This window comes from Eumetopias jubatus, unplaced genomic scaffold (assembly GCF_037043125.1).
Source record: "Eumetopias jubatus isolate StellerSeaLion01/CBP00866 unplaced genomic scaffold, mEumJub1_p1.0 scaffold_4, whole genome shotgun sequence".
Lineage (NCBI taxonomy): Eukaryota > Metazoa > Chordata > Mammalia > Carnivora > Otariidae > Eumetopias > Eumetopias jubatus.
In genome coordinates this window covers 8,116,178-8,137,804 of record NW_028274810.1, presented here as the reverse complement: position 1 = coordinate 8,137,804, position 21,627 = coordinate 8,116,178, and the positions used below count along the sequence as shown (strand labels likewise).

Here is a 21,627-nt window from a genome sequence, read left to right as displayed (position 1 = left end):
TCACTTCCAACGCATCTCTGTAACCATTAAACTTGTTCTCCCTTTCCTCATCAAAAAAAAAAAAAAAAATCTCAATTTCTTAACCCCAAGAGAATCACCATTTTCTTGTTGGTAAAAAGAGAATAATAAAGGATTTTCAGGAGAATTTTCATTTGAGAAGAAGAATCCATGTACCTGGCCTGAAATGAGTTCACAAGTTCTATCACTGTTTCTAATTATTTTTATTGGCAGATCAGAGTAATCATTTCTAAAGGAATAGAAAAAATTTTTAGTAAAGAGGGGAAGGGCATGGGTGCCTGGGTGGCTCCGTCGGTTAAGCGTCTGACTCTTGATCTCAGCTCAGGTCTTGATCTCAGGGTCGTGAGTTCAAGCCTCGCATTGTAGCATCGTACTCCCTGCAGGGCATGGAGCCTACTTAAAGAAAAAAAGAAAAAGGGGGGAAGGGCAGTTAGGTCAGAAAAGGGCCAAGAAAACCATCTAGTTCTACCTCCTTATACATAAGGAAATTAAAATCAAAAGAGGGGTAAAATGAAGGTATTAGATAATCTTTAAGATGGTTTTCCAGTTTTGTCATTCATGATTCTATGAAATAAGACGTGCAGTTTTGTTACAAAAAATTTAACGACAAATATGCTCATAATATATATGAACCAAGCAGCTTATTTATTTTAACCAAGCAGGTTTTTTTTTAAGATTTTATTTATGTTGACAGAGAGAGACACAGCAAGAGAGGGACCACAAGCAGGGGGAGTGGGCGAGGGAGAAGCAGACTCCCCACTGAGCAGGGAGCCCAATGCAGGGCTCCATCCCAGGACCCTGGGACCATGACCTGAGCCGAAGGCAGACGCTTAACGACTGAGCCACCCACGCGCCCCTTTAACCAAGCAGTTTAAAAACTATAGAAATCATTTTTTTTTTTTTTTGCTAAAACAGCAAAAAATGTAGATTAAAAGTGGCCCTTATCTTTGTGGGGTAAGGTTATAAGAACTAATTTTTTGATATTTGCTTGCTTAAAAAAATAACAGCTTTCTTGAGGTGTGATTTACATCAGGCTTTCTCACTGCAAGTGGGAACTAGTGGATGCTGAGTGAGCTTACAGGGCATACAACACTCTGCAACAGCATGCCCCACTTGCAGTCGATCTTCGTTCCTATCCTGGCTTCCGACAACCACTAATCTACTTACAGATTTGCCTTTTCTGGACACATACACACCGCATCATTCACATGTGGTCTTTTGCCTCTGGCTTCTTTAACCTAGCGTAACATTTTCAAGCTTTATGCTGTAGCAAGTATCAGGAATGTTCCTTTTTGTTGCTGGAAATACTTCATTGTATGGATATATCATAGTTTGTTTATCCACTCACCAACTGATGAACATTTGGATTGTCTCCACTTTTTGGATATTGTGAATAATGCTCTTATGAACGTTTGCAGACAAGTCTTTGTGTGCACATATGTTTTCATTTTTTTTTAAGATTTTATTTATTTGACAGAGACACAGCGGGAGAAGGAACACAGCGGGGGGAGTGGGAGAGGGAAAAGCAGGCTTCCCGCTGAGCGAGGAGCCCGATGTGGGGCTCGATCCCAGGACCCTGGGACCATGACCTGAGCTGAAGGCAGACGCTTAATGACTGAGCCACCCGGGCGCCTCTGTTTTTATTTCTCTTGGTTACATACTTAGGAGTGGAATTGCTGGGTAATATGGTAAAGTTATGTATAACTCTTTAAGGAACTACTATATTGTCTTCCAAAGTGTTTTTACATTCCCACCAGCTCTGCACAAGGGTGAGAGTACCAGCTTCTCCACAACCCCATCAACACTTGCTATTCTCTCTCATTTTTAATAGCCGTTTTAGTGGGTGTGAATTGTATCCCAGTGTAGTTTTAATTTGCATTTCCCTAGTGACTAGTGATTGAATATCTATGCTATTAGCCATTCCTCTATCTTTTGTAAAATGTCTGTTCAAATATTTTGCCCATTTAAAAAATAGGATTGTTTGTCTTATTGAGCTGTAAGAGCTCTTTATATATTCTCTATTTTATTTTCTTTTTTTTACAGAAACGGTTTTTAGTTTTTAATGAACTTGTAAACAAAAAAGCTCCCATTTCAAAATAGAAACAAAATCCCAGATCATATAGATGTTTACAGTGATTACATTTATCTAAGCAACATACATACATGTTCAGTTGTAAGATGTTAACTAAATTTCTGTGACAAATATGTTTTTTTAATACCAAGAACATTATAGAGTTAATGCAGAGTCCTAAGGATAATCTAGTAGTCACTAAGTTTTTCTTAAGTCTTCACTTTAGATGCTGTTATTTCTAGCACAGGTAAGCAGGCAGAGTCTTTCGTGTGCTCAAACACTGGAATCTTTGTTTGCTACCATATCAGCTGGCTTGCAAACAAGAAGCCAACCATTTTAAGAATGTTTTAAGTGAACAGCTTGCAAACCCCAGGGATGGATAAACCCTAAGAATGCACAATTGTGAGCATTTACAACCATCACAACTGTGGCTGAAGACTGTTCATGCCGTTCTTCTGAAATGAGATCTCAAAGCAGTATAGTTCAAAATAAAAGATTTTAACAAAAAAATTGGCATATGCGCAATTTCTCCACCAATTTGTGTGTGTCAACCATTTAGTTAACTTTTCCACTTGAAAAAAGTGCAATAGAAAACTGGACACCATGTTTCACTATCTCAGTTAATATTCACAATTACAGCGGCTACAACTCGGGACACGGCATCACCAATGCTGCCCGGAGCCAGTTTATACTGAATTAAGTTCTTTACACTAGGTAAATGGTTGTTCACTGACTAGTGTACATATGAACTAAAATTCCTAGATTTGGGGAGAAACAAATGCTGCTCCGATCATCTGCTCTGCTTTTTCCATGTCATCTCGGCGACTCTGTTCAATCCCAAGATGTGCATTGATGCTAGCGTATCGAGCAGTGCCAGTGAGATTTTTATCTTCTCTGTATGGTATGTGTTGCCTTGTCCTGTTGTCTCTGTACTTTTTGGCCAAACCAAAATCAATAAGGAATGACTTATTACAGTGACGCCCAATACCCATTAGGAAGTTATCTGGCTTAATGTCTCTGTGTATAAAATTCTTTGTACGCACATACTCAATTCTACTGATCGTCTGGTCAGCTAACATAAGTACAGTTTTCATTGTGAACCTGCTTGAACAGAAATTGAGGAGGTCTTCAAGGCTGGGTCCAAGAAGGTCCATGACTAGCACATTGTAGTGTTTTTCCTGACCATACCACCGGATGTGGGGGATGCCCACCCCGCCTTGAAGAATCTTAGAGAGTTTGCTCTCGGACAGCAACTGGGGATGCCTGGCCTTCTGAGATTCTAGCTTCACTGCCACTTCCTCGCCGCTGGTAATGTTGATCGCCAAATAAATGTCCCCGAAGGAGCCAGACCCGATCTTCCGTACCAGTTTATATTTCCCTCCGACGATGAATTCGGCCTTGGAGCCGCTGCTGCTCGCCATCCTCAGAGATGGGCCAAGCCCCGACACCTCTGAGGGGAGGACGGAGGCCTCAGGGGCTCGTCCGCGGAGCAAGGCTGCGGAGGAGAGCGGCAGGACACGAAAAACGTTGGCTCTTTCAAGGCGTTACGGGGCCCAGAATCGGCCGAGGGGAGCCTGATCACCGCCGCTCGATTCGGCTTCTTTCCGCCAGGCCGCAGTTTGTGAGTGGGTTCTCTCGGTTACGAGGCTGGGCCACTCGTTTTGGGGCGGCCGCCGCTGGCTCGCTTTCACGGCGACGTCGCGGGCTGGAAAAGGGGCGCGGTGGTTTAGGGCGGCGATCCCGCTGCCACCGCTGCCGCCGGCTCCCGCCCGGAGGGACCCCGGTCCCTCCGCCGACGCCGCCATCTTGTTACTCCGGCTCCAGCCAGCACCCTGGATTTATTTTCTTTAACATTGTGGTTTAGTCTTTTCGTTTTTTAATGGTGTACTTTGAAATACAAAATATTTTTATTTTGATAATGGGCAGTTTATCAATATTTTCTTCTTTGGATTGTCCTTTTCTTGCCTAATCCAAGGTTACAGAAAGTTTAGACTTATGTTTTCTTGTAAAAGTTTTGTAATTTTAGCTCTGACATTGAGGTCTAGGATCCATTTTGAGTTAATTTCTCATGTATGTATGGTAAGGGTCTAAAGTCATTGTTGCATGTGAGTAATTATGCTAGTACCATTTATTGGAAAGACTACTCTTTCCCTATTAAATTGCTTTGACACCTTTGTGAAATATTAATGTATCATAAATGTAAGATTTTACTACCGGATTCTTAATATTGTTCCATTGATCTTTGATTGTCTTTCCTTGTGTTAGTACCACATTATGTTGATTACTATTGCTTTAGGTCAGTGGTTCTCAGCTCAGGGCAGTTTTGCCCTGCGTCCCCCAGGAGACCTTTGGCAATGTCAGAAGACGTGTTTGGTTGTCCTAACTGTGGGGGAGAAGCGGTGCTGCTGGTATGGGGGGGCGGTCACGGGCAGTGGTAGTATTTATTGACTCCCTGATAATAGTTTACTCTTGTTTGCATATCTTATAATTTTTTATTGAAAAATGGACATTTTAGGAGCGCCTGCGTGGCTCAGTCAGTTAAGCATCCAACTCCTTGATTTCAGCTCAGGTCCTGATCTCAGGGTGGTGGGATCGATCCCCGCATCAGGCTCTGCATTCAGCCCTCCTGCTCTGCTCCTTCCCCCTACCTCTCTCCTCTCTCTCTCTCTCAAATAAATAAAATCCTAAAAAAACAAAAGAGAGAGAGACAAAAATGGACATTCTAGGTAATTTATTTTCGTAGCAACTCTGGATTCTGATCTGTTCTCCACCCAAAGAGGAGGTGGTTGTTGCTACAGCTGTTTTTTATTTGTTTAGTGATTTCCTTGGACTAATTGTGTGAAGATTTGTCTTTCCTGGCCACTGATGTTTCTGCTCAGTTTTGTATTTTTAAATCTTGTTTATATTTTTATTTTTTATTATTTTTTAAAAGACTTTTTATTTATTTGAGAGGGAGAAGGAGAAGCAGACTCCTCGCGGAGCAGGGAACCCGACGACCAGGGCTCCATCCCAGGACCGTGACCTGAGTGGAAGGCAGACACCTCACCGACTGAGCCCCCCAGGTGCCCCTAAATCTTGTTTGTATTTTTAGATCTGGCTTCCTGGAGCCAACCCTGTGTCAGCATAGCTTGGAGATCAGTCAATAATTTGTACAACAAAAATTGTACTCAAATACCTTTAGCCAGTAAGGGCTTCCACCCTTTGCCACTGGATCTGTGTGTAGGTTGGGGAACACGTTTCAATGTTCAGGCAGTTGACAAGTCTTCCCTAGCTTTTTACCCTGGGCCCTCCTGTGTATGTTTTGCCTGTATGCAAGGCCTCACACTCAGCTAGGAATGTGTATGAATGTCCAGGGCTCCCTCTGGTTTCCCCTGAATGTGTGCACTGCCCTCTTTTTGTGCGCAGCCTTCCAGCCCACCAGGGATGCGTGGCAAGCTCTAGTATGGCTGTGTCATTCCCCGGATCTATCTCCCTGGGACATTTCTGGCCAATGTGCCAACCTGTGCCTTGTCCCAACCAGAACCGAAACCTCAGACTAGCCCTGTTCACCTTTCCTATTCATTTGCCACTGAGGTGGCTTCTGTCGCTAACAATGCCCAAGGGCATGTTTTCTGCACACCACTCCAGATCAAGTCGTCCCCTCCCAGCTTCTCCTGCCCCTGCTAGAACTGCCGCCCAGATGGAGCTGGAAGGGAGCAGAAGGAAGCTGGACTAGAAAATGTGAATGTGATGCATAAGATAATTAGTATGGTTATTATATTCCACACACATTTATCGAACTTCTACCCACTGTTTCCAGAGCTCTAAAAAGCTTCAAAGATACATAAATCAAAATAGAATCTCCACCCTCATCTAGGGAGGGACTTGGCCTGCTTAATATTGTGACAAATGCTCTAATAGAGGAAAGCATTGTGTGTTCTCTATAGTAGGAGGAGTACATAGTCAAGCTTAGGAGGATGGGCTTGGAGGAGGGAGGATAGTCAAGAGCGATTCTTCAGGTCGCTGACATTGGAACTGAAGTGAGTTTGAAGATAAGGGGGAAAGGAGCTATCTGATAAGGCAAAGATAGCTGAAGAAGCCAGGGGATATGATTTCCAAAGGTGGGAAGACTAGCCTCGAACTTGAGAAAAGACACCCACTTCACAGAGACCCATAAAACCATCCTCTCCTGCAGTCCTTTTCAGGCCCCGCAACTGCACCGCTCACGGCGCAGGGTAGGTCCACAGGGACCACCGCCCCCTCCCCCTTCCCCCCACCCACCGAGGGTCCCGGCAGTGGCTCTCCCTTCTGAAAGCCTGGGTTCAGCCATCCGCAAGGAGACACACAAAAAAAGAATGTATTTAGGAAGTGATTAAGGGACTCCCCTGGAAATATCTTTCGAAAATACTCATCAAAACTTTGGATGACTCCAAGATGAATGAGCGTGGGCAGGGTGTTTTGAAACAGTTCAGCGGTAGGAAGCCGGAAATGCACGCCACTAGAGGGCGGTCGTCTCAATTTACTTTCTTGTTCATTCGCTCTTCAGCTGGTTGAAGCGTGGGAGGCTAGAGCTGCAGGGAAACCTCTTGCTCATGTTTTTTCAGTGCACCCTAACGTTGGCTAACAGAGGATGCCCCAGCTCCGGGCTGTGGGGCAAAGTGAGACTAAGCACTCGCTGGGACCTCTAGCGGTCCCGCCTGCCCCGGAGCTCGTGCGCCACCGATACCAAGTACCCCACGGAATGTTAGCCGAGCAGAAGACAGACGTCGCCTGAAAAATACTTTAACATTCCTCTCCAAATATGACCTCTCCCTTCCTTTAAAGGCTTTGAACTAATAGCTACGAGTTATTAGAAGATGAAAAATACCTCCAATCAGAAGAGAGACCTAGACAAATTCTAATTCGAACGCTACAAACGATTTTAGCTCACATGGGGACACGTTGCTGATTGGTATACGTAATGACATTTTATAAATCAAATGATAATTGCTCACCGTGTTTCTTATTTATATTACTCCGCTTAAGTCCTTTCGGAATTATTTTTTCCTGAAACATTTCTTGAGCATCTATGTGCCAAGAACTGTGCCTGGCGCTGGAGATTCGGCACCAACTCTTGACAGGTGTGGATCCGCTGGGCTAGAAGAGGGTGGACCCGCAAGCCGAAAAGCATGCTTTCTAGCAAAGGTGTGTCCCAAATGCCACCGGAGCTGGGAAGAGAGCACTGCCACGGGCAGGCACAGGAGGCTAGGACAGCGACCCAATGAGATAATGAGCCCTGACTGTGAGGGAGCCCCCCCTACCCCGTCTGCAAAGCGGGGGAAGTGAGTTTTGCTAAGCAAGGAGGAGGTCTGAGCTCACAGAGAGAAGGGTTAGACTGAAGCTGGAGGAATGAGAAGCTCGTTGGATGTGGTAGGAGTCCGGCTGCAGCAAACAGGGAAGGGCAACCTAGGAAAAGGGAAGGTCATATTTAAGACACGGAGGCAAGGAGGAGAGTGCCTTTTCCAGCCACCAGGCCTTGGAGGAGGGGCTGCTGGGCGGTCAGCGCATTGCCCTGTGGCAGCGAGCTGGGGGCCGACCCGACAGGTACCTGGCCCGACACTTGAGACCTGCGATGACTCACAGTCACCTGGGTGACTGAGCGAGGGAGATGGGATGGCTCTGTGGTTTTGAAGGGTCTGCGCAGAGAACCCGTTGGTGGGGGGCAGTGAAGAGTCTGCCGAAATAATCCAGATGAGGAACGATGGCGACTCAAGACCGGTAGTGAGGGCAGTGATTTGGTCAGTCTTCTGAAGCTAAAGCCAACCTGACTTGTTCACTGGTTGGTGATGACCATGAACGGAAGAGAGAACTCAGGGTCGGTGCCCAGGTGTGTGACCCAAGCACCCGGCAGGATGGGGTTACCACTTACTGAATGGGAAAGACAAAGATTTGAGAGGGGCGCACTGAGGCCTTTGCTCTTGCGCACACGCAGTTCCTGCTGAACCCGGAAGTGCATGGGGAACATAAACAGTGGGCGGTGCGAGCCTGGAGTTCAGGAGAGTCTGGGTGGCGGGGGGGCAGAACTTTGGCCGGTGGTGCGCACAGAGCCACTGAGACGCGTGGAGGCATGTGCTGGGGTCCCTGGGAGGCGCTGGGAGAGCCTGAGAGCAAGGGAAAACCGCGGCTGCTCAGTGGGCAGACAGGGGAGGGAAATAACCTGGGCCAGAGGAGCCCAGGATGGACACAGGCAGTGTGTACGTGGGGGATGGGGGACAGGAGGGAGGGAAGTGGGTACTGTGCGTGCAGAAGAGTGTGAGTTCTATATGGGTAGAGGGGGCTGTTCACGGTGGGGGTGGGTGTCCTGGCCTGGCGCCTAACCCCCCCCCCCCACCGGAATCCCACGTCTCCTTACTGTAGGGAAGCTCGGGGTACGGGGGCCAGCAGGACCGCCTCCACTCCTGCACTTAGTGAAAGGCATTGCAAGCCAGAAAGGATGAGGTCCAAGGCAGCCGACCAAACCCCTGCCCTGCATGGAGGGCCCATCGCAGCCCCCACTTCTTTTCCTCATCAAGGTAGACAGATGTCCTCGAAGAGCCACCTGACGTGGCTTTGGGCCTGTGTCTGTCAGTGTTCTTCCATGCAAGGAGCAGAGAAACCCACTCTGGCCACTTAAGTCAAAGGGCTTTATGACAAGGCTACACGGGGACTCAGACCACCTGCAGAAAGCTGGAGGTCAGGCGAGGACAATGGGTGGGAACCAGAGAGTCAGGAAGCAGGGCCACCGAAACCCCCAGGCAGGAACCCCCTGGCAGACACACCCCCCGCCGTGGGACCACCGCAACTCGTTCTTAGTGGCCCCTTGCTGCGCAACCCCATGCAAGGTTTGAAGTTTGTGTTTGGGCTAAATAGTGGCGGGCGGTCCAGTTGCTCACTCTGGCTAGCAGGGAGAAGGAGCCTTTGCCCACTGAGACTCATGTCTCAAGGATTCCCTAAAACTTGGAAGGCCGTCTGGGTGCTGGCAAACAGCAACAACAGAAAAGACAGATAAATTACAAAGTCAAACCCTTGAGGTTCAAATCCCAGGACACCGTGTGACCATGAGCCATGGATCTACCATCCCGAAGGATCCATCTTCTCATGTGAAAAATGGGATGATAATACACCTCTAATAGGGTGGTCGTGAAGATCAAGTTGCTTGTCCCACACGGCATCTCAAGGCTAGGCCGAGGTGTCCGGGCTTTACTCAAGGACCCGCCACTTGACTCCCAGGCTGCCATAGTTTCCACGGGCCAGGGTGGCTGCAAACATCCTGTGGAGACTAGACATCCCTCTGTAACTCAGGCTCCTGTTATTCAGCTTGACAATTACACCCTTGTATCCCGAGGCCTTCTGAAATGGCAGGCACCCCAATAATCACATCACAGGCATCATTTTATGTAATCTTCATAACAAAGCATGAGGTAGGTACTAGGGTCACTCCCGTGTTCCGATGAGGCAACTGAGGCTCTGAGAGCCTAAGTAGCTTCCCCACGGTCCTTTGAGATGGGAGTGCATCCTGCTAACCGCTAGACAGGACCACCTTGACCATGGCTGACGGAGCCTGCCTATGGGCCCGGGTCCAGCCCCCTTAGCTCACAGCATGAAGCCAACCTGCCCTCAGAGCCAGTGCCCACTGGGAAGGTTACAGGCATCCTGCTGTTTCCTTCAGAGCTGGGCGGGGGGCGGGGGGGGGGGGCAGCCCTTCTTCCCCATCCTGGTCCAAGCGTGTGGCCAGGGCGAGGGGAGTCCTGCTGCAGCTCTGGGCTGCCCACCCAAGAGCTCAGACACCCGGCCAGCCTCCTCCCTTGGGGCCCAGAGGAAGCAGCAGCAGACTAGGCTCCTCACAGAAGCCACGCTGAGCACCATGCAGTCCCCAAAGAGCTCTGGAACGAGCAGAGGACAGATGAGTGCTAGAGACCTCCCAGGCATGCCAAGGATATTCCCTCGAAAAGGGCACCAGTGCAATGCAAGGGCGTGCAGTTTGCCCCATGCATGCACGTCCTGGCGCCCTTCCGACCAGGTACCCGGGGCAGGCCGCACTGTGCCTGCTGGATGAAGGGAAGCAGGTCACACCTGGCTCCTGAGGGGATGGTTTCATTTTACTCCTCTGAGGAAATGTTTCTAAGAAACGTAAAATGAAACATTCAGAGGGTTGGGTATTTTTCCACTTGGCAAACACCTGTGATTTATAGGCACAGGTTACTCCTCCCTTGCTCTAGTCTTTTCCTTCTTCCTCCACCCCCATTCCCTGGCAGCCCAGTGCAGGTCAAGATGAGCTCAGCTCCCCTGGGTTGTGGGGTCCCAGGGAGAGTGTCTGGAGAGGTCCACCACCAGCACCCTCAAGGGCCCGTGGCAGGTGCTCACCAGCCAGCACCGTCTGCTGCAAAGTAAGTTAGGGAGTCTGGTGTCTCTGTGGCCCCTCCAGGAGCCAGGAGATGCCAGGAGAGATGATCTAGTTCCCAGCAACATCAGGAGAGCAGAAGATGCAAAGGGCAGAGCCACCCAGCACCCCTTAGCCACAGGGCGAGTGAAGCTTCCCTTAGCTCACACCTTGGGCTTAAGAACCAACAGCCTCCACTTAAAAAGGAGCTAGAATTTTTTTTTTTTTTAAATCTAGCTAGAAGGGGTCCTGAAGACTGTCATTGGAGACAATTTGCGAATAGGAAACAAAAAAAGAAAAAAGAAAAGAAAACAGAGAGAGAGAGGAAGGGAGGAAGGTTTTGTCAAATTCATTCATGCAAACTTTGTTTATTTAGAAAGCACATTGTGTAATCATTAGTGCTGAGTTAGTGGAGGGTTTACAAAGATTGTTATATTTAGCCCCTGGCCTCAAGGACCTATCACTATATTGTCATTTCTACTTTGCTCTCAGGATGATCTGAATCAGGAAAATCACCCTGGAAAGGGCTTTATCCCATCTGGTCTTTTTGTCAGTAAATTTTAGATCTGGCTTGTTTTGGTGCAGATGACTTGGCTAACAATTAGACGAAAGACAGTTTTAAGTAGAGTTAGTGTAGCTAGGATGGGTTTCGTTCAACTCAACAAGCACTGAGCGAGCATCTGTTATATGGCACGTATGGGGCTGGGCGCCAGGGGTGCGGAGGTGAGTGAGGTCAGTCCCCGTTCTCAAGAAGATCCCAGTCTAAACACATCCAGATTGCAAGGTGGACTAAATACTGTAAAAAGACATGACATGCTGTGGACAGTGAGGGTAAGACCCCACGGCTGGGGATCAGGAAGGTTTTTGAAGAAGGCGTTAGAGAGTAAAAACAACCCTCCCCCCCCACAACTCTGCACCCCCTTCTGTCTCTCTGTCCTACCCCAGTCTATTTACTCCCTCCCTTAATCATTCATGCACACATTCAGCAAATATTTATTGAGCTCCAAGATGTCCTAGGCACTGTGCTAGCCTTGCGAGTACGGTGGTGAGCAGCACAGATCAAGTCCCAGGCTTTTGTATGCATTCCTCTAGGTGGGGATGGGCCAAAGACACCAGCCAATGAAGGGACAGACATACTGCCATGTCGGCGATGGTGAGTGTTACAAATTAAAATAAGGTGCAGGGGACACATAGCTCAGTGCACACAGGGAAGGACTGTGTATTCCATTTCAAGTACAGCATTACAGAAGCTCTCTCCGAGGTGGAGACACTTGGGCAGAGACCTGAATGAAGTGGCAGAGTGAGCCTGGGAGCTCTGGGGGGGAAGAGTATTCCTGGCAGAGGGAACCAGCAAGTACAAAGGCCCTGGGGTAGGAACGTGATTGATGACCAGGTGGCAGGAGCTTTGTGAATGAGGGGAATGGTGGGTGGAGAGGCAAGCAGGGGCCAGGTGAGGAGTTTGGATTGTATTCTAAGGGTGATGGGAGGCCACAGGAGAATTTGAACAGGGACTCAGTTCATCTGACATGTGTGTTGAAGAGATTATTGTGGCCGTAAAAGGTCAAGGAGGGAAGCGAGAGGGACTTATGGAGTATTTTCAGTTTGAGGAACAAAAAACAGAGTTGACCTTTCCGATATAGGGAAATAGCAAGAGGAGTAAGGCTCGGGGCGGGGATTTCAGGGGCTCAGGTTTGGGCATACCAAATTCCAAGTGCCTGTTTAGATGTACCTGAGTGGAGACACTGAGCAGGCAGTTGGATCTGAACTTTAGGGACTAGTCAGAAACACCGTGGCCACGCAGAAGGCCAAGTAGATGAGAACTACCAAGAGTTCTTTCAGATTTGGCCTATAGGAAATTCTTAGAACCTCCTTTGCTGGAGCAATAATATCAGTAGCATAATGAGGTAAAAACCAAATTATTGGTGTAAGACAGTGAGTATAGATTATGCTTCCAGAAGAACGAACTTTGGGCTTTGTTCATTCCCTTTTTCTTTGTTTCCTATTGCATTAATTTCCACCCTTATCTTTATTTACCTCCTTCTATTTTCTTCGGGGTTTCTGTTCTGCTAATTTCGTGGAGGAGAGTCTCACCTAATTAATTTTCAGCTTTCCTTCTTTTCTGAGGCAAGTGTTTCGGGTAGAAAAGTTTCCAAACATCACATATGCTGCGTTGCACAAGTTTTAAAATGTGGTGATTATGCCGTTGTTTTGTTCTGAGGATTTCTAAATTCCCATTGTGAATGGAAATTCTTTGACCCTTCCTCCTGTCTCATCCCCAGCAAGGATGCAGTTATAAAGAGAAGTTTACTATAGAAGGGGCACAAAAATGACAGGCAGATCTGAATAACAAAGACATGGAAATTCTAGAAATAAAAAGTGTAACCACTGCAGTGAAAATCACATTCACTAAAGTAAACAGAAGATGAGATGACACATTGAAAGAGAATTTATTCAGAGCGCCTCAAAGAAATATAAGAATATGGAGAAAACGAGAGAGAAGTTAAAAGCATCAAGGATAGAATGAGGCCTATCACGCCCGACTGGAGTTCTGGAAGGAGAACAAAGATAAAATAGAGCAGAGGCGGTCAATATTGAGGAGATCCCAGAAATGATGCAAAACACCGATGAACCCACAGATCAAGGACTCGCAACATATGGGAAGCAGGATAAATTAAAAACAAATCCATGCCTAGACACACGGTTTTGAAATGGCAAGACATCAAAGACAGAGAGAAGACCTTGAGAGTCACCAGAGAGAAAATACAGATCCCTTGAAGAGGGCAGTTGGAAGGAAGCCAACTTCTCAGCAGAACACCGGAAGCGAGGAGACTGACCATACTGGGTCAAGCGAAAAGAGCTGTCCACCTAGATCTGTGCCCTCTGCCAAAGGGCTGATCCAGGGGCGCCTGGGTGGCTCAGTTGGTTGGGCGTCTGCCTTCAGCTCAGGTCAAGATCCCAGGGTCCTGGGATGAGCCCCGCATCAGGCTCCCTGCTCGGCGGGGGGTCTGCTTCTGCTTCTCCCACCGCCCCTCCTCCCTTGGCTTGCGCTCACTCTCTTGCTGTCTCTCTCTCTCTCTCTCTCTGTCAAATAAATAAATAAAATCTTTAAATAAAAGGGGGGAGGGCTGTTCCAGAATAAAGGCCAAGTATCCACAGGATGCAAAATTGAGAGCATTTACCACCAAGAGAACTATTCTAAAGAATAAACTTCAAGGAAGAAAATGATGCCAACAGGACGGTGTGATATGCAAGAAAAAACACTAAGCAAGTAAGTGTCTCTATAAATATGTTTTTCCCTGGAATTAAATATTCTGAACAGCACTGGGAGAGTTCAGAGAGGGAGAAATGGGATGGGGAGGAAGGTCACACTCAGCCGTAAGATTTTCGGTTAAATATGTACAGTAAACTTTGGAGGGAACCATTAGAAGCATAGAAATATGAAATACGAACATTCCAATTGTGGCAAGACAGAAAAATATGTAATAAAGGCAACAACTTGGTTAATTTTTTTTTTTTTAAAGGCCGGAATGAGGAATGACAGGGATGGTCAGGTTCAACTAAAACAGTGATGGGCTATTGACGCAAGGCGAAACTAAAGGTTATGGCCTAAGTTAGGTGCCCCCATGGAGGGGTTTACCCTGAGAGAGTGGTGGGTCAGACCAGAGCTCTGGGAAGGTGAGGTTGCCCAGCGCGGAGGGTGCACCCAGGGCGGGGGCAGGAAGCTTCACCACACTGTGGGCCTGAGCTGGGGCTGTGGCAGTGACTGGGGACAGGAGGGGCCGGCTGGGGAGATGGAAAAGTCCTCTCTGTCGTCCCGACAGAAGGCCAGCAATGGCCCCGCCCTTCCAGTCCAAATGACAGCCACGGGCCTCTGATCTCAACCCGGGAAGCGTAACGCTTGTGCCAAAACCAGGCCAGAATTCTGAGCTCCACATCAAGGCCTCTGGAACTGAGAGAGACTGAGCTTATTTTACTTACAAGTGACGAAATTAATGCCCCAGGCAGTCCGGGCTTTCCAATCCTGCCATCAAGGGAGGGGGCTGTCCAGTCGCCCCGTTGAAAACCTACCCCTTGGCAATTGTCATTTGAGGCTGTGCTCACTCAGAAACTAAAAGAACACTAGGGACTGAGAGACACACACACACAGTATTCAAAAACTACCCGTTCCACTGTTACTGCAATAAAAATTCCTCCCACATGAACCAAGCTTGGCTGATTCCAAGTCCCTGCTCTCCCAAGTTCTTCACACCTCACCTGAAAATAATAGGAGATCCTGTTATTTCGGTAGGCTGGGCGGGTATTATTTTCACATTTCCTTTTACTGATGAGGAGACAGCGACCCAGAAGCTGACGTGGCTTGCCGGAGATCACTCCCCGGTGAGCGCAAGGAAGCTGGGCTGCGTGGCGCGGGCCGGTTTCTCTCTCTGCCGGCAGGTGCGAACTTGTTTGGGTGACAAGAGCGAGTCAGTGGAAGAGAACGGGGCTGACTCCAGCCTCTGTTTCCAACCACCCCTCCCACTCGTCTTGCTGCTGCTTTTTGTAAGGGGGTTTGTACCTCTCTGAAACTGTGACATTTCTGAACATTGTAAACAAACAAAAAAACCTGGAGAGCTTCTAAAGAGAGGCAGAGTACACAAGTCATATTAAAAGGATCAGGAATGGGTTTGGATTCCCCGAACGTCACCCTGGAAGAGAGAACATATGGATCATTGCTTTCCAGGGTATTCTGTGGGAAAGCGATGTCCAACTTGGAATTTTACATTTGGCCAAACTGTCAAGCATGAGGCTCAAATAAGGACATTTTCAGATAAGCAAGGTTTTTAAAAATTTACCACCTGAGGAGACGATGCTTGCAAAATAGCCAAGCTAACATCGATCGGTGTTTGGCCGAAGCCAAACACACGACTAAATCAGAAATTTTATTGTTAAAGTTTACCTATTCAAGTAACTTTTATTACGAAGAGCCTTAGAGGTCGATGTTTAAAGTCTGGCATTATAATGCAGGAAGAAGAATTTGTCAGCACTTCAAGCTGCTAGACTATTCCTGTGGTCATTATATATGTCATACAAACAGGCTCACTTTCAACTGAGTTTGGGTGAGAAAGCTCATTTTAGGGTCTCCTTGCCAGCCCGGGGTACCACTGATGGTGACGTTGTTCCCAAATGATTAATCTTTTCTTTTCTCTATAGTAACTCCATTAATGCTTATCTCCTTTTCAACTCCTACTTGAAAATTGGGTTGCTGATGAAGATGCTATTTTGTGGAAGCAGTCCACCAATGGAAGTTTTGTACTGTCAGAATATTTTCATAAGGAAAGCAAATTTTTGCTCTATTTTTTTAAACCTTGGATAAACAGGTATGGAAATGAAGTAACAGAACTGGATTTCAGAATAACAGAGTCTTCTATAAATTTTCGCCTGTATCTAAGATTTTATTGCATGTGCAGCAATTTCAGCATCTTCCCTGAAGAAGGATGAAAGGAGGAACTTTGAAATAGGCATAATTTAATATGCTAAGTGAAATAAGTCAAGCAGAGAAAGCCAGTTATCATATGGTTTCACTTATTTGTGGAACATAAGGAACAGCATGAAGGACATTAGGAGAAGGAAGGGAAAAATGAAGGGGGGTAATCAGAGGGGGAGACGAACCATGAGAGACGATGGACTCTGAGAAACAAACCGAGGGTTCTAGAGGGGAGGGGGGAGGGGGGATGGGTTAGCCCAGTGATGGGTATTAAGGAGGGCACGTTCTGCGTGGAGCACTGGGTGTTATATGAAAACAATGAAGCATGAATCACTACATCAAAAACTAATGATGTATGGTGACTAACATAACACAATAAGATTTAAAAAAAGTAAATAGGCATAATTTAAGAAAAAGTTGTTCTCTGGGGCGCCTGGGTGGCTCAGTCGCTGAAGTGTCCGACTCTTGGTTTTGGCTCAGGTCATGATCTCAGGGTCGGGGGGTGGAGTTCTGTGTCGGGCTCTGTGCTGAGCGTGGAGCCTACTTGGGATTGTCTCTCTCCCTCTGCCCATCCCTCCCTTCTTCACTCGCATCCGTGTGTGCGTGCATGTGTGTGTGTGTGTCCTCTCTCTCAAAAAAATAAAAAGAAAAAAAGAAAAAGAAAAGAAAAGTTGTTCTCTCAAGGTCTTTCAGTTTGGTTACTTCTCCAGCAGAGTCGACCTAATGAATTAATTTCTGTGCAGTCAACCAGTGGGTGTGAGCTGATCCCACTAAGTTGGGATTATTACCTGACACCTACAAGATTAAGTCATTTTTTAAAAATCAAGCCATCTTTTATAGGTAATAGCTGCTGTTCCATCTGTTTGACCATCTCTTGTAAGTACATGACAAAACAATTCCAAAGTCATGCAGTTTCTCTTCTGCTGAAGACTGATGAAAATGGCCCATTATCTTTTTGCTTCAGCCTGTAATTCTGTTAAAATAGAGTTGCAATTACATTCTTAATACACAACTTAAGGATGTGTGCAAAGTGTTTTGCTTGGGATTCCTAAGTCACTGATTATCTTCGCTGTGATTTTTCTCTTGTCAGTCTAAAGATTGGCTTTCTGTTCTATAAACGCGTCTTCTACCAGTTTTGCCCTTCTCTTGGTTAGACTGCCTGTCCCCGCTCCCATGCCCCAGCCTTATTCCTTGACAAGCAACTTTTAAGTACTTTAATTCCTGACAGTCCTTACCTTATGAAAAGGAGAAACACAACCGTTTCCTCTACTGTTTCCTTTTGCTATTATTTGCACCAATACTTCTGGTCACCAAATGGGTGGGGTTTGTTCTCACACCAGCCAATTCTCCAACACCAGCTGCATGTCCTATGATTCCATTCAGTTCGGACACCCACTGCCTGGAGTCAGATCCCACAGGTTAAGGGCTCAGCCTCACGAGACTGTTCTCCCTTCACATACCAAGAGCCAGCATGAGACCTCAGGTACCCACATTTCTGTATGACTTGGCTACAAATCAGGGGTTCCTCAACCCCCTCTTCAGGTTTGATAATTTGCTATAGTGGCTCACAGAACTGAGGAAAACACTTACGTTCACTGGCTTATTATGTAATAAGGATATGATAAAGAATACAGACGCTAGCTAGATGAAGAGATACACAGAGAGGTCCAGGAGGGTCCTGAAAGCAAGAACTCCTGTCTCTGTGGAGTTGTGGTGTACCCCCCTCCCAGCACATAGATGTGTTCACCAACCTGGAAGCTTTCTGAACCCCCTAGCTCAGGGATTTTTACTGAGGCTTCATGACATAGGCATGATTGATTAGTAACTCAGTCTCCGGTCCTGCTTCCTTCCCTGGAGGATGAGGGTAGGACTGAAAGTTCCAAGCTTTTGTTGGTCTTAGTGACCCTTTCCCATCCTGAAGCCATCTAGGAACCCACCAAGAGTCACCTTATTAGAACAAAAGATGTTTCTATCATCCAGGAAATTCCAAGGAGTACGGGAACTCTGTGTCAGGAACCAGAATCAAAGACCAAATATTAGGACAGAAGGTGTTGCTAGCACCTTTATTGCTTAGGAATTTAAAAAGGGCTTTAGGAATGCTGATCAGGAGCTGGGAATGAAGATCAAAGTATTTATATATCTTATTAATCACAATACTATACCATATCTGGGAAGTAGTAGAAGTATGAATTTATGGAAGACTTTAATAAGTCAAAGACCCCTGTTGTAAATTCTAAGGGTAATTAAAAAAAGGAAAAAAAAAGCTTGTGGAATGGAAGGAAAAAATGATAGATATATATATAATTTTATTATGTATATTATTTATTATATATTATTATTAAATATTACATATATTTATTAATGTAATAAAAGACAGGAGAGAAAAAGCCACATAGATCATTTGAGATGAATAAAAAATAAAGATATGCCAGATTTAAACCCAAGTATGTCAACAATTACATTAAATATAAATGAACTAAACACTGTAATTAAAAGCAAAGATTGTCAGGATTTTAAAAAACAAAAATATTAAGCTATATGATACTGTCAGGAGAGTCTACTGGACTATAAGGATAAGAAATGTTAAAAGCAATAAAATGGATTAGGGTACACCATGAAAATATTAATCCAAAGACATCTGGCATTATTATATTAATATCAGAAGGATTACCAATAATGCCTTGTCTGCATAGGAGACAATGAGGAGTAAGTTTTTTAGTATTATAGTTCTTTTTTTTTCAATCTGGAATTCATTGCTTGAAGAAATCTCAAAAATACATCATCTCTGATTACTGAAAATTGATGTCAGTCTATTCAGTTCTTTTAACAAGTATATTGTTTACATTTTTCTCCAAGGACTCCAAACTATGAGAACCTATCTTAAAGCACTCTTATGATGTCTGCCACCTTGAAATCTGATAAGTGAAAAGAAAATGCGTTTTGTTTACCTCATTTTTTTCTAAAAAAAAATTCTTTTTTATACATTATTTATGTATCATGTTTAGATAGAAGATGATTTATTGTGGATGGTGTTGTATATGGTTTGGATTTTTTCCTTCTTATGAAATGTTGAGGGGACAAAAAAATCCTCAAAAGCCCTAACAAGTATTCTTGAAATACCTTTGGCCTAAGTGGAATTAAATAACCAAAAACTAAATATAGTTCTTAAAGTTTATTTTGTCAGTGTTATGAGTACTAGTACATCGAGCTATTCTATAATGATCTGAATCATGCTCTATTATTCTTTCTTGCAGTATTTAACTTTTCATTGACACTTTGGGTTCATAAATTTCTTCTTATAGTTATCCTTCTAACTCATTCTATCTTACTCTTCATATCGACTGACATTCTATTTCCTATATATTTAGCTATTTGTTTTTAATAATTGTTTTTATATGTAAAATTACTCGTTAATTATGGTAGCATTTCAATTGTGTCATAATAGATACACATTTATATTAGACATATTTATTATTTATAGAATAATTGTAAACTTATTTATGGAATTAAAACATACAAAAGTACACAAAAAGATTCTCACTCCAAAATACATTTAAAGTGATTACTCTCAAAAATGAATATTCTAAATATTAATAATAAACTGAATGGCATAATTATTCATATGACTGACATTTTTACACTAATTATATATGATGGTAACTCTCAATGTCACATAATCATTGATTATCACAAACTCACGGATGCCAGACATTATGCTGGAGTGTGCATCTGGGTCTTTGGCCCTCTTAGGGCTGAGGCTTAATACCAACACCCAAACTGAACTAGTGTGCACCCTATGCATACTACTCTCCATTTTTGAGGTCTTCTACCAAAACAGGGTGTAAAGCAAGAAGAAGGAAATGTGAGATTCGGGAAATCAGAGTTCCATCTTTTTTTTTAAGATTTATTTTGAAGAGAGAGGGTGTGAGTTGGAGGGGAGGGGCAGAGGGAGAGGGAGAGAAGCAGACTCCCAGCTGAGTATGGAGCCCTATCAAGATGCAGGGCTCGATCTCCTGACCCTGAGATCACGACCTGAGCTGAAATCAAGAGTCGGGGGCTTGGGCACCTGGGTGGCTCAGTTGGTTAAGCGACTGCCTTCGGCTCAGGTCATGATCCTGGAGTCCCGGGATCGAGTCCCACATCGGGCTCCCTGCTCAGCAGGGAGTCTGCTTCTCCCTCTGACCCTCCTCCCTCTCGTGCTTTCTATCTCTCATTCTCTCACTCTCAAATAAATAAATAAAATCTTTAAAAAAAAAAAGAGTCGGGGGCTTAAGCAACTGAGCCACCCAGGTGCCCCCCAGAGTCCCATCTTAATGGAGGCAGGAAGAAAACCTCTAAATGACAATGAAAGGAGATTTTAGGACAACAGCTATGTGTCAGTCCTGAGTGAGGCAGGTTAAAAGCATCGAGAGGTAGATCTCCAGGTGGTTGAAACTAATAGAGAACCTGATGTGTTTGAGTGATTGAGGGGAGTTTTAGTGGATAGCTGAGAGCAAGGTTGCATTAGTCATACATATATGGAAAATTGTATCAGACAAGCTCTGTGAGCCTCTGCTTGCTATTCTGGGCCAAGCAGCCGGTCTCCCAGGCTTTGTTTCCTCTCGTCACTTCCGGTGTTGGGTGAAACACTGCATCGCAGGCTGAGGGATCTGGCATCCCAAGTGGGCAGCCCGTGAAGGCACTGGATAATGCAACCTGGAAGTGCAAGGGAATAGATTCACGGGGGGGGGGGGGGCGGTGAATTTTAGGGAATGAGAGAACAGAGGTAAGAAGGAGCCAGGCAGATAAATTCTCTGTTCTTCTCTTCCATGGAGGACACCGGGACACAGTTTCACCTGTCGGCTCATCTGGGGAAGTCACAGGGGCAGATGAACATACCCGTCCAGCAACCTGCTCTGTCTCCCGGTGGCTCTTTGTGCTACGGAGCACACTAACACACCACTTTGTGTTGCTTTCCCACCTTTTCTACCTCCCTTCCTTTCCCCTCATCCTCATTTACCTGGATTTGCATCTCCCAAATAAAGTTGATGCACTTTAATCTGCACTTCAGACTCTACTTTTTAGAGGATCTGGGCTAAGATGAAAACAAATAACTAAACAATGAACTTATATGAAAATTCAAAGTAGTGTAAGAAATGACAATAATAGTCGAGGACATGCTCAGCCATTAATAGGGTATGGTCATAACACTGTATATACTAAATATCCAACAAACAATGAGCTAGAGCTGCCTTGGAAGACTAGCTGGGAGAGAGATGATTGGTATGGGTGGCAGTTCTGGTTAGAGACCTAAATTCTCATCTTCCATAGTGAGAAGTTAATTAGACTGAAAATCTGAAAAACTGAATATTAAAAAAAATTAAAAGAAAAAACTAATAGATGTGAAGAATGATTGCCTTTGGGTGCAGGGGAATAGGAAATTGAAGACCATTCTTTTTCAAGTCTCCCTGAATAACCAATTCAGCCATTTACCTCTGTGACTTCAATCTTCCAAAGACACATTTGAAAATGCATCTCAACTACGATAAAAGGCAACAATGTGGCTTTATTGTTGTTTGCTGGATAATCAAACTAGGGTAAATGTATGTTTGCTTTTATTTTTTAGTTTTTTTAGATTTTATTTCTTTATTTGAGAGGGAGAGAGAATGAGCAGGGAGAGGGACAGAGGGAGAGGGAGAAGCAGGCTCCCCGCCGAGC

The 21,627-nt window shown here is 45.3% G+C and overlaps 2 protein-coding genes across 2 annotated transcripts in view; one reads left to right on the top strand and one right to left on the bottom strand.

Annotated features, from left to right (window-relative positions):
* Positions 1–20,924, top strand: part of MAN1A2 (mannosidase alpha class 1A member 2) — a 221,488-nt gene extending 200,564 nt beyond the window's left edge. The window contains exon 13 of the mRNA XM_028101951.2: positions 20,745–20,924. Coding sequence (XP_027957752.1) covers positions 20,745–20,802 — 58 coding nt within the window. The 3' untranslated portion in view covers positions 20,803–20,924. The remainder of the gene's footprint in view (positions 1–20,744) is intronic.
* Positions 2,805–3,510, bottom strand: LOC114207902 (casein kinase I). Its single transcript, XM_028101954.2, has one exon. The coding sequence runs from the start codon at positions 3,508–3,510 to the stop codon at positions 2,848–2,850; it is 663 nt and encodes a 220-aa protein (XP_027957755.1). The 3' UTR covers positions 2,805–2,847.
* Positions 20,925–21,627: the final 703 nt, after the last annotated feature.

What these genes read in the sequence shown, in the direction of transcription:
- LOC114207902 (XM_028101954.2), bottom strand. Translation starts at nt 3,510, where the DNA reads ATGGCGAGCAGCAGCGGCTCCAAGGCCGAATTCATCGTCGGAGGGAAA.